Source organism: Zalophus californianus, chromosome 16, assembly GCF_009762305.2.
Source record: "Zalophus californianus isolate mZalCal1 chromosome 16, mZalCal1.pri.v2, whole genome shotgun sequence".
NCBI lineage: Eukaryota > Metazoa > Chordata > Mammalia > Carnivora > Otariidae > Zalophus > Zalophus californianus.
In genome coordinates, this window is record NC_045610.1 from 40002343 (window position 1) to 40015246 (window position 12904).

A 12904-nucleotide genomic window follows, 5' to 3' on the forward strand; every position below is an offset into this window, starting at 1 on the left:
AAATGATTACCTATTGGCAAGTTCATATGATTCAACCTAATAGCTTCTACTTCATGGGGTTATTGTGAGGATTAAATGAGAAATGCATATAAAATGCCTGGCACACTGCTTAGCTCATAGTAAGTGCTCAATAGATGGTGGATATTATTATCCTTAAGCGAATCACATTATTATTTTCAATATAATCACACTCAAAATCCTATTTACTTACAAACTTATATATCAAAATTTAAATCCAAGCTATTGATTTACTAGAATACAATGAGAGAGGGCAAAATGATTTTTTCTTGTAAACATTTGCAAGGCAGTTAATGGGTGAGAATATAGTCTGTGTCTTTTTGTGTCTGACTTCCCTCAGTAAGCATAGTGTTTTCAAGGTTCATCCCTGTTGCATTATGTATCAGTACCTTGTTCTTTCTATTGCCAGATAATATTCTATTGTATGGACATACCCCGTTTTGTTTATCCTTTGATCAGTTGATGGACGTTTGAGTTGTTTCCGCTTTGGGGCTATTATGAATAATGCTGCTATGAACATTTCTGCACAAAAGAACACATTGTATGATTCCATTTGTAGGAAATGTCTGGAGTAGGCAAATTCATAGAGAGAGGAAGTGGATTAGTGGTAGCCAGTGCTGGGGGGGAAGGGAAATGGAGGGATGACTCCTGCTGGGTTTCTTTTCTCAGTGATGAAAACATTCTAAAACTAGGCAGTGTGATGGTTGCCCAATCCTGTGCATATGTTGAAGACCACTGAATTTTGCACTTTACAAGGATGAATTTTACGGTGTGTGAATTATATCTCATTAAAGTTGTTTTAAAAAAAGGTGAGAAACATTTCATAACACGTTTACCCCATAAAGAAAGAGAACACCTGATGATTTATGCAGTTTATTGTCATAAGGAGAGGCATTCTGCCTTGAGAAGGGTTTCACTAATTTTACATTTCATCTACTCCCACTTCAAGCATAATGTGCTTCATTCTTATTCTGCTCAGCATTTGTGTTTGGAGCCTGACTCAAATTATTCGAAGAGCTGAGCTGAGTTTTAAAAGACAGAGGAGACAATGGAAAAAATGCAGATATAACTTAAAGCTAGCAGGATTGTACCAATATCAAAAATCCAATGAAATTAACCAAGAAATTGGCTCATTTAAGAATCCAAGGGCCCCTGAAAGGAGATTTTGCAATTCAGAAACAGGAAAAATTAGAGAGAGCAGTTTATTTGCAATTTTCAGGGATTTTTCTGCTTTGTGAGATTTAGTGTAATTCAAATGTGCTGTAATTTTCAGGAACATTAACGAATTGGTATTAGGTGGTCTCTAACTTATAATTAATGTGGTTCATCGTAAAGAGATGGTGGTAATGATATTTTAAATGTCCTAGTGCTCGTTGGATTTCATTTTTGTAGGTGATTTGCAGCTCCTCTGAGTTAAACAATTTATATTCAATTACAGAGACTGATAAATGGGCTTTTGTCCCCTTCTGATTACCACAAAGCACTAATGGTGCTGTCTGATGGCTGCTTTCTTATAGGGAGCAAAAATTATAGCTACATTTCTTTCAAACCCTCAGCAGCATCTCCAGGTAGCTGTTTACAAATCTTCTTCCATCTCTTCGGTTTTACTTGACACAACCTTGCCGTCTACCACTTCTTTCACGACTGTCATAATCTTCCTTTTTCTCTTTATATCTGAGTTTAGATTTAAGTATGAAATATTAACTCAGGAACATGACTCTGCTGGTCTATAACATTCAACTCTAAATCATTATTATTTTATACATATTTTTCCTAAAAGAAAAAGAAACCCATTCTTTTTCTTAAATAATCTTGTCCAATTTATAAACAAATGCAGAAAATATGCCACTGTCCCCAAATTCACAAATTTTCTATGCCCACCCCCAAAGAGAAATATACAATATTGAATTAAGCCAAATGCACTTTTTCATCTTATTTTTTTTCTTTTCAGGATCCCGTGATGTCTCAGGACAGCAATAGCTTGGGCCAAGAAAATCACCCTGTTGTGGGAGTGTGACAAACTTTCCATGTTGGGCGTTTCTTTATGTAATGCGCCTGATTTTCAGAACCCCTAGGGTAGTATGTGCTCCCTTGAGAACTGATCTCTATTTACTTTTCAACAGTGGCATTGAATAAGTGGTAAGTTACTGAGTGAGGAGTCAGTCTCACAGGAAACACGTGAAATTAGAACACTTACCTTTCTGCTCTGGGATGCTTATCGCATGTTCTGGAATTCTGTTTTTTTTTTTTTTTTTTTTTTTTTAAGAAAAGAAAAAGAAACAGGAAAAGGTGTTATTGCCATGTTGAAAATGAAGGGCTGTCCTGCATTTTCTGTTTCAAAATAAAGTCTGTGTGATGTGTGTATTAATGCTGTGTTTGTATTTTTTCTGCTTTTACCATGCTTGTTACTTTGAACTTGAGTTTCTTACTTTTCAACTTGACATATTATTTTATATCTATCATCTATCTATCTATATCTTCAGAACTGACCTATTTCCTCTGTACTAGAAGCTTTTGTAATTAAAGTAACAAAATTACAGTGGAAGTTTAAATCTTGTGTTCTCTTACTGAGTTTCTTGGGTGTAGTAGTTGAAGACAGTTTCTGTGGCAATAGTGATGATTCTCAAACTGGTTCCCACAGACCTCTGTGGCCTGTTCATTTCATGACCTCTCAAGGAGAATTTCTAAAAGTTATTGTACTTCCAATTATGTATTAATCATAAATATTAGCAAAAGCATAATCTGTATCGTTTACTGTATAACCATCTTCTAAGTCAGCCCTACACATGACCTCAAGTACAAAGGCTGTACCTGGTATTTTGGAGATGGGCATACTTTTGGTATATTTTTGTTTTGTTGGTGGTGGTTGGTGTGTGTAATTGCTTTTGTGCTAGGGATTGCATTGGTGCTGGGGAATGAGTGACAGGGTTTAATGCACAGCATGTAGACACTGGCACATATTCCTTGATTCTAAGAGCCTTACTTGACGTCATCTCCTTCCAGAAGGCGGCGGTAAGTATCAATTTCCTGCTCAAGCAGGGTTTTTATGTCAAGGAGGATATTGTATTCGTTGCTCTGGCGTTCTGTTTCCGTCCTAATCTGTGTCAGTTGGCCTTCTAGGTTGTCCAGTACTGCCTGGATGGTGACCAATTTGCCACTGTAACGATCTTTGGTGTCCTCTAGTGTACGCTCCAAAGTTTCTTTCTATAAGCACAAGAAAAAGTGGATGTTTCTTAGTTGAAGACTTAAGAGGTGGTTCACTTTTAATTTCTTTTGAGGAGAATTCCCACAGCTAGTCACTGTGGGCATAATTTATATTTCTAGCTTTATCTCCCACTCTTTCCATCTAGGCGACCTCAGCCAGCTACTAGGACCACTAGCTCCTGAGCCCCAGCCAGCTGCTATGACCTCTAAGGGTCTTTTGTTTGTTTTTAGCTTCACACTCATTGTTCTCTTACTGTGGTATATTGTATTCTAGTTCTCCGTATTTACCTCCTCTCCCTGTGATTTGTGGTGCCCCTCCAAGGGGAGGATTAGATTTCCTCATCCCATTGATACCAGATTTGGTCATGTGACTTTCTTGGCTAATGAAAGGTAGGTAAAACTGACAAGTACCTTTTCTGAGAAGCTTTAGGAACTGTCAGATGGTCTGGCTATTGCTCTTTTCTTTCTGCTACAACACTGGCATGCCCTGGCCAGGGTCTCCTCCCTTAGCCTTACCCCTGGAGTGGAATGTCATGGAGCAGAGCTGCAGCCGATGGATGGATGATGGATGTAGTGTTGTAGTGTTGTTGTAAGCCATTGCAATTGGGGGGTTGTTAACACAGCATAGTTTTGTCAGGAGCTGACTGATTTGTTTAGCCTGCAGACTGATTTGTTTACCCCTATTCTCCCAACTACAAATTCATCTCGAGTTTTCTGATCTAGCTGAAATGCCACTTTCTGTGTGAAGTCTTCCAGATCTACTTGTTCCTCTGCATCCTTACAGCACATTGCTCTTGTCCTGGATTTCTTTCTGTATTTTAATTATAGTCAGTGGCTTGGCCTGTCTCCCTGCCAGCTCTGCAGGGATGAGGGGTTATTTCCTAGAGGTTTCTGTATTTCCAGAATTCCTCACACAGGCACTTAGTAAACACACACTGCGTTGAGAGTAGGAAGTTAGACGTGTTTTACCAGACTGAGGAGGGACTGGAGTTCTATCTCCAGGTTCTGGTAGGTGCGTCTCAGCTCCTTTATTCGAGCCTCATTTTCTTTTAACTCTTCATTGCTCACTGTGACTTGTTGCTGCAGAGTTTGAGTCTAAAGTTCCAAAAATGAAAAAAATAAATGAGTAAGGAGAAAGAGAAAGGAAAGAAAATGAGTTATCTTTTTTTGAAGGACAGCTTCTACACCTTTGCTTGCCCTTCAGAATTATGTTATTACCTGTTTCTCAAACTGTTCTTTGGCCTTCTGAAGGTTCTCCTGGGCTATTACTTCATACTTCTGCCTCATTTCATTCATGGTGGTGCCAAGATTCAGACCTGGAGCAGCATCCAATTCTACACTGACAGTATTGCCCAGGTGTCTGTATAGGCTGTCCACTTCCTACAAGAGTGAAAATCCTGATTATAGTCTGAAGCACGTTCTCACATGAGGCTAGGCAGAAAAGACATAGGTTTTAATGGCTTTTTTCAGTGGGGATGAGTAAAAAAGAAAGACAGTAACTTAGGTAGGGCTTATTCTAGTCTAGGTACTGCTCTGTCATTGAACCCTGACTGCTCACACCATTATTATTGTCATTTTCTTTACCAGCCTCCGCCCCCCCATTATCATTATTAGAGTCATTCTGTCATTCCCAACACCACTTCTGAATATTTCCTCACCTCCTGATGTTCTTTTTTGAGGATATCCAGGTCTTTACTCAGTTCTTTAAGTTGAATCTCCAAGTCTGTTCTAGTTATGGATAGATCACCCAAGACCTTATTCAGGCCTTGGATATCAGTCTCCACTGTTAGGCGTAGCTCCCTTTCAGTCTCATACCTGTGAATTAATTGGTATGCAGAGATAATTGAGTCCTTTTGAAGCCATTATAGAAGACAGAGTCTTAATATAATGAGATGTTTTTATGTGGTATAGGAGGATCTATTTCAATACACTGTGTCCCTCTCTATTTTTTTAAAATTCTACCAGATATTTATTTATTTATTTATATTATATTCAGTTAGCCACTGTATAGTACATCATTAGTTTTTGATGTAGAGTCCGCCAGAAAGGATGAATACCTATCATTTGCATCGACATAGATGGAACTGGAGGGGTTTATGCTAATTCAAATAAGTCAAGCAGAGAAAGACAATTATCATATGGTTTCACTCATATATGGAACTTAAGTAATAGCACGGAGGACCATAGGGGAAGGGAGGGAAATCTGAAGGGAGAGAAATGAGAGAGGGAGATGAACCATGAGAGACTATGGACCCCAGGAAATAAACTGAGGGTTTCAGAGGGGAGGGGGTAACAGGGTGATGGGTATTAAGGAGGGCACCTGTTGTGATGAGCACTGGCTGTTGTACGTAACTAATGAATCATTGAACACTACATCAAAAACTAATGATGTGTCCCTCTTTATACATTCCAAAAATGTTCATGAGAACCTAGGAATCAGATAATTTGCTCCATAATATAATCTTTGTAATTTGGAGTGATTGGTAAAAAAGCAGTCTGAAATAACTCTTAAATGTTTCTAAATTCTAAAATATATTTTAAAAGAAATAAAAAATATTTTGCTTTACTTAATGTGTCAGCAAAGGATTCTCATTATTGATATTAAATAATGGTTAGATTTACTTAATGCACATGATCTATTTATTTTTATTACTTTCTAAGCAGATGCATCAAAAGTGGATTATCTTAAAGAATTTATGATTCTCCCCTACAATCTTATATACTCTCATTTTTATTAAAGTAGCAAAACTTTAAAAAATGATAATGCAGTGGAATATCCAGGTGCTGACTTAGTAAAATTGGAATTAATGAATGTTTACTGCTTTAATCTTCAGATCTGCTTTCCTATTTCCTTCTTTTTGATCCCTCGTAGCATTCAAATGCTACCCTTCTAAACCACAAAAGACTTTTTAGTACCAACGCATTGTACACATTCAGAATGAGAAAGCCCTAGCATAGGGGCCATTTATGAGGAACAGCTGTGATCACATGTGGTGTGATATGGTTACAAGAGAGTGAACACAATCTGAGCTGGTTTAATCATAGTCTTAGTTCTTTGGTTTGTCAGACTCTATTATAAAACACCAGCAAACTCAGAAGCGTCAAAGGTCGCCCTCTGGAAGTTGGGCCATACAATTGGCAGGCACTTGAAGGAGCATGGATGACTCACTTGGAGAATCACCACACGTAGACACATGGCTCGCTTTAGATAACAGAAGGGCATACTGCAAAAGGGGATTGTATATCGCTTTGGTGTTACTCCAAAGGGCAGAATTAGGTTCAGTGGGCGAAAAGGTAGGTGTGAGGTTACTAAAAAAGAGTGGTCTAGCAGCCAGAGCTAACCAGCGAAAACAGTAGTAGTTACTGGAGGTGTTCAGTTACACGCTGGGTGGCAAAATGTTAGGAATGTGGGAGAGGAAAGTGTACCCCTGAGTGCTGGGCTAGACCAGATAGCTCCTAACAGCCTTCAAACTCCCAGATTCTGAAATTACTTAAGGTAGCTCCTTTACCAACAAGAATGTGGAAAGCTGAGTGTCATGAAGGACTACTACAGGGAATCCCTTTTCAGGAAGGTTTACCATGGTGTTAGAACCTACTTCAGCTTGAAGTCCTCAGCAGCCAGTCTGGTATTATCAATTTGCAGGACACAACGTGTATTTTCCAGTTGTGCGTTTTTAATCTGGAAAATATATGAGAAAGAATGACATTTTCAACTGGACAGGAGTTTCAAATGATTGAGTGTATCCTCAGATATAAACATTATTCTATCAAAGATGATATTCATTACAAGAATTTCCACATGAAAATAGAAAGAGTGATGATACGGCCATTTAACATATTGAGTCGTAAAATGTAACACTGTTCTCCAGGGTTTGGTGAGCTTTCTTATGGTTTTACAAAAGGAAAATTTCATTCAACTTGAGCCATCAAACTCTATTGAGTGCCTTCCCTTTGATGTTCCTGCTTAGAATATTCTTGTTAGCCCTTCTTGCTTGGTGAACTACTTCTCTTCCACATTTTGCCTTAGATATCTGCTTCAAGGAAACCTCAGTGATTTCCTCAAGGCAGAACTGGATGAACTGCCTGTGTTTTCAGTGCTCTACACAGCCTTCCTTGCTAGAATTTATCCCTCTGTGTGGGAGGTATGTTGCCTTTGTACCTATTTCACCCCTAAATCACATTATGTTCACCATCATACTCCCCAATGCCCAGCATGGGGCCCAGCACGTGGTATGTACTAAATATTGGCTGAGTGAATGGACAACTGTTATGTGAGAGTTGTGCTAGGCACTGGAGCTGTCAGGATGGATAAGCTCTCCATCTTAAAAACAGGGTTATCTAAGGGTGAGTTCTCTATGATGTATATGGATCTTTGCTTGTAGAAGATATTACAATGACATGTCTCTTTCAGCAGATCCAGTCCCAGAGAGAGCTGCCTTCATATACTGAGTCTGCCCTGCTAAATGGAATAGATGGCTGTGTCTATGTGTTTGGGCTGATCCAAAGTAGATTCAGAAACATGAATCATGAGACAGGTAGGGAAGAATAGTTTGCTGATTTTGAATGTAAATTTTAGTGGGAGCCTGAGAAGAATGACCTTTTGGCAGAAAGACAATTTAGACACCTTTGCCTCACCTCCCCATAGTTCCTGAAACCCCTAAAGTAACTTCCAGTGGAATCTGGTTCAAATTGCATTGATGTCTAATAAAAATGCAAGAAAAAGAGACTTGCTGGTAAGGAGGTGGCCTTTGCTCTAAAGGAATATGAATGTTAAAATAGAAATGAAAATGAAAGGGATTCTTTCCTTGATAAGAATTTGAAAGCAGAACAAGTGCTCCTGTCATATCTGAACTTTTCAATTAGGAACAAAGTCCACTTCCTTTATTGCACATAACTGATAAAACAGAACTCCACCTTCTGGTGGGAGTGGGTTGTGATATGACTGCAACAAATTTGAATTGGGGGCAATAGAACATTTTGTTACTGTAGAAGTGGTTTGTGAACTGCTTGTGATGATGATGATGAGATCATTAAACAGGGCATTTAAAAATCTGGATGTCATTGAGGCATGTGAGTGGCTTAGTTGGTTAAGCAGCTGACTCTTTAATTTTGGCTCAGGTCATGATCTCAGGGCCCTGGGATTGAGCCCTGCATAGGGATCCAAGTTCAGCAGAGAGTCTTCTTGATATTCTCTCTCTTCCTTTGCCCCTCCCCCTGCTCTCTCTCTCTCTCTCTCACACACACAAGTAGGCGGAGTGGCAGGCAGAGGGAGAGGAAGAAGCAGACTTCCTGCTGAGCAGAGAGCCCGATGTGGGGATCGATCCCAGGACTCCGGGATCATGACCTGAGGCGAAGGCAGATGCTTAACCAACTAAGCCACCTAAGTGCCCCTTAAATAAATAAATCTTTAAAAAAATCTGGGTGCCATTAATACTTACATCCCTTCCCCTTATTTCCATGCTGACTCACTTTGTCATTGAAATTTATGATAGTTTCTTAATACTTATATTACAATGTTTACATAAATTAAAGGAGGAATATCTCTAAGTTGACTGGGAATTCAAAAGTTAATGAGAACCAGGTGAAAAAAACCTGAGATTTATAATCACATAAAAATTTTAGCTCTTTTCAGAGAAAAAAATATTTACTATCCAATTAGACTTGTCCTGGTAAACTGACAAAAATACAGATTATATTTTCATATTTTCCATGTAATTAGATTTTTAAAAGTGAAAAAATATTTACAGTCATCTAATTATGTAGTCAGCTACTCTAGCACTAAGGATAGATGATAGAATGTACCATTTTATAGATGTAGCATTTCAGCCTAATTGCTTTATAACAACCGTTTGGACCCACCTAACGTATATGCCCTCTTGGTATATATCCTGCAGCTCAACAGTGGTGTAGAAAACACAGGTGTCATCCCTTACCTGCTTTTGCAGCTCTTCTATTTGTTGGTAATATGCACTGTAGTCCCTGGTGCTGGGCATGTTTGTTTCATACCACTGCTTGATCTGCAATTCAAGTTTGGAGTTGGACTGTTCCAGGGACTGCACTTTTTCTAGGTAGCTTGCTAGGCGTTCATTTAGGTTCTGCATGGTCATCTTCCCATCACCAACAAACAGGTCTCCTTTGGTGAGATCACTCCCGTAGCTCATCATGTGTCTGGAGTTCGAGATGCGGATGCCCTGACCTCCAGCTCCCCCATAGACGCTGGGTGCAGCTGCGAAGTGCTGTGTGCCCCCCTTCCTATACATGGAGCCACTCATGCTGAGTGCAGAGCCCTGCGAGGAGGAACTCAAGCCTCTACGGAGGCTTCTGCGAGTGAATTCCATTGAGGATTTTAGGAGGGAGCACCTGTAGCTTCTGGATGGCTGGAGCAGTCTGTCTCCCAGTGGTGGATGAGCTGTCTTTTATAGAGTTCATAGGAAAGAAACACCTCCTCTGCTGACATCTCACCTTTGGATTGACACCACTGTCCACCGTGCCTTGCTTTGTTTTTTTCTTCTTCCCCTTTGTACAGCAGTCTGTTTAGTTTCATTCTAGAAATTACCACTAGAGGCATTTCTTAGAGGCTTTTCTCAGGGGCAATTCCTTTTTTTAAACAGGCAACAAAAGGAAACAGGAGGATGTATTCTTTTAGCCCTTGCACCTGCCTTGGCAGATTTTTTTTCATCCTAATATACAGATAAAGAATATTGGCAAATCAGCCCTTCTCTGAGTTGTGAGCCTCTGATTTCCAGTTCCCAGCCCCCTGCCCTTTCCCATTCCACTGAGAGGCTAGGTGAGGTGCTTCCATGTTGCTGGGGCGCTGTCATTAAAGTCAAGGCTGGTTAGGGAACAGGAAGCCTGACTGTCTTCTCTCCACTACCTCCCTGTGCTGTTACACAGTGTCATTGTTGATGTTAAATTAATGTTCTTGTTTCTCTCCAAAAAAAAAAAAAAAAACAATATTGGCAAATGCTGTGAATAATTTAGGTACCTAAAAAGATAGACGTGGGTGCATAATAGTTACACTGGTGATCAAGAACAATGTTTTAAAAAACTTTTTTAGTTTATCTTTTTCTTTTTGATGAGAACATTTAAGTTCTATTCTTTTAGTAAATTCTTAGTGTACAGTGTAGCATTATCAACTATAGTCACCATAGTTTACGTTAGATCCTCAGACCTTATTCATCTTAAAGCTGAAAGTTTGTATCCTTTTATCTCTCCCTATTTCTCCTACCCCCCCCAGGCCCTGGCAACCACTGTTTCTATGAGTTTGATGTTTTTTTCTTATCTTAAGATTCCTCATGTAAGTGGTATCATGTAGTATTTGTCTTTCTCTCTCTGGCTTATTTCATGTAGCATAATGCCCCTGGGGATCTATCTATGTTGTTGCAAATGGCAGGGTTCCCTTCTTTTTTGTGACACAATAATATTTCAGTGTGTGTGTGTGTGTGTGTGTGTGTGTGTGTGTGTGTGAGATCTTTATCCTTTCGTCCTTTTGTGGACCCTTAGGTTGTTTCTATATCTTGGCTATTGTGAATAATGCCACAATGAACATAGGAGTGCAGATACCTTTGAGATAGTGACTTTATCTCCTTTGGATATATACCTAGAAGTGGGATTGCTGGATCATATGGTAATTCTATATTTAATTTTTGAGGAACCTCCATATTATTTTCCATAGTGGCTGTACCACTTAACATTCCCACCAGTAGTGCACAGGGGTTCCCTTTTCTCCACATCCTCAACAATATTTGTTATCTCTTGTGTTTTTGATGATGACCACTCTAACGCAATGAGGTAATATCTCATTGTGGTTTTGATTTGCATAAGAACAGTGGTTTTTAAGTATGGATAATCAGTCTTCAGAATCTGTTTTATGCTTTTTTTTGTTTTTAAGTTTATCCCTATTTAGAGGTTGTATTTTATAAAACTATTAAAATATTTTGTACAAACACAAAGCTTCAGGTATTTAAAACAGGAATGAAACATTTATACATTTGGAGATGTAGTTTGGGGAAGTGAATTAAGTGAATTTAGATGAGTGGTGGATAGATGATTTTGAATTTTTCCCCCCTAATTCTAATGTTTTAAGGCCAGATAATTCATTTAAATTTTTCAGTCACTACCTGGCTTTAGGTCTTTTTCCCTGCAAACGGAAAAAATAGCATAGTGCTTTGCACCTGACCTGGTGCATGGAGGAGTCTCTCTCCCCTGTTATAAGGTCAGCTCAGCACCCACCATGAGACAGATTACTTGCTCCATCCATTCTGAAACTATAGCTGCTCCCTTCTAGAATCCCCAGTGGATTTCCCTGGCAGAAGTTTTCACAGAAGCCTGATCTTCCCTACGGGTCCACAGGCTCATGGCATCAGCGGAGCAATGTATAGGCAGGGTGTGTGTGTAGTGCCTTGGGATTACACCCAGCCTCCGTGATTGGGCTGGAAGCCTCTGCAGGTGTGTAGACATCCAGACGTATGGTGAGCTCTGGGTGTGACCTCACCAGTGGAGCTCTGATAAACATTGTCGAACCTATGGAATGGAATCTATTCATTTGTTCTTCCTCATTCAAACCCCTTGGCCAAGAAATTCACTGTAACATTTAAATCGTTTCCTTAATCAGGTTACGTATTTCAAAGGATTGGAGAAGTTACTGAAAACACCTCAAATTAATTTTCATTTTGATATTTTGAGGTTTGTATATGATTAAAGCAAGCAAGCAAACAAACAAAAAAAAATAAAGAAGAGGAAATCTAAAACAAGGCATATCCAAAATCTCTGCACATTCTTTCTGAAGAATTTGGAATTTACTTTTTTAGTGCCTCAGTTTGTTGTCGTTCTTCCACTGAAAACCAATGGCTTTTTACTTTTGAGTTTGAGTTTTTTTGGTTACTTTTTTTTTTTTTACAAACATCTTTCTTCTAAAATAACGTGACTATATTATTTCTCTCTTATAAACAATGTACTTTATTTATTTTAAAGATTTTATTTATTCATTTGAGAGAGAGAGAATGAGAGATAGCACGAGAGGAAAGAGGGTCAGAGGGAGAAGCAGACTTCCTGCCAAGCAGGGAGCCCGATGCGGGACTTGATCCCGGGACTCCAGGATTATGACCTGAGCCGAAGGCAGTCGCTCAACCAACTGAGCCACCCAGGCGCCCAAACAGTGTATTTTTTTAAAAAATTTTCATTGTTATGTTAATCACCATACATTACATCATTAGTTTTTGATGTAGTGTTCCATGATTCATTGTTTGTGCATAACACCCAGTGCTCCATGCAGAATGTGCCCTCTTTAATACCCATCACCAGGCTAACCCGTCCCCCACCCCCCTCCCCTCTAGAACCCTCAGTTTGTTTTTCAGAGTCCATCGTCTCTCATGGTTTGTCCCCCCCTCCGACTTACTCCCCTTCATTCTTCTGCTCCTGCTATCTTCTTTTTTTTTTTCTTAACATATATTGCATTATTTGTTTCAGAAGTACAGATCTGTAATTCAACAGTCTTGCACAATTGGCAGCGCTCACCATAGCACATACCCTCCGCAGTGTCTATCACCCAGCCACCCCATCCCTCCCACCCCCCACCACTCCAGCAACCCTCAGTTTGTTTCCTGAGATTAAGAAATTCCTCATATCAGTGAGGTCATATGATACATGTCTTTCTCTGATTAACTTATTTCACTCAGCATAA

General features: G+C 39.4%; 1 protein-coding gene and 1 long non-coding RNA gene across 2 annotated transcripts in view; one reads left to right on the forward strand and one right to left on the reverse strand.

Moving 5' to 3' along the window:
• The window catches only part of LOC113939192, a 52194-nt gene extending 49985 nt beyond the window's left edge, over window positions 1-2209 (forward strand). Inside the window, exon 4 of the long non-coding RNA XR_003525162.1 lies at window positions 1970-2209. This is a non-coding gene — a long non-coding RNA (uncharacterized LOC113939192). The remainder of the gene's footprint in view (window positions 1-1969) is intronic.
• Window positions 876-9623, reverse strand: KRT20 (keratin 20). The gene is made up of 8 exons (XM_027624844.2): window positions 9156-9623; window positions 6819-6901; window positions 4881-5037; window positions 4441-4602; window positions 4192-4317; window positions 3002-3222; window positions 2216-2253; window positions 876-1692 (listed from the first exon to the last, which is right to left on the reverse strand). Exons 1-8 carry the CDS (start codon window positions 9558-9560, stop codon window positions 1595-1597), a joined length of 1290 nt encoding a protein of 429 aa, XP_027480645.1. The 5' UTR covers window positions 9561-9623; the 3' UTR covers window positions 876-1594.
• Window positions 9624-12904: the final 3281 nt, after the last annotated feature.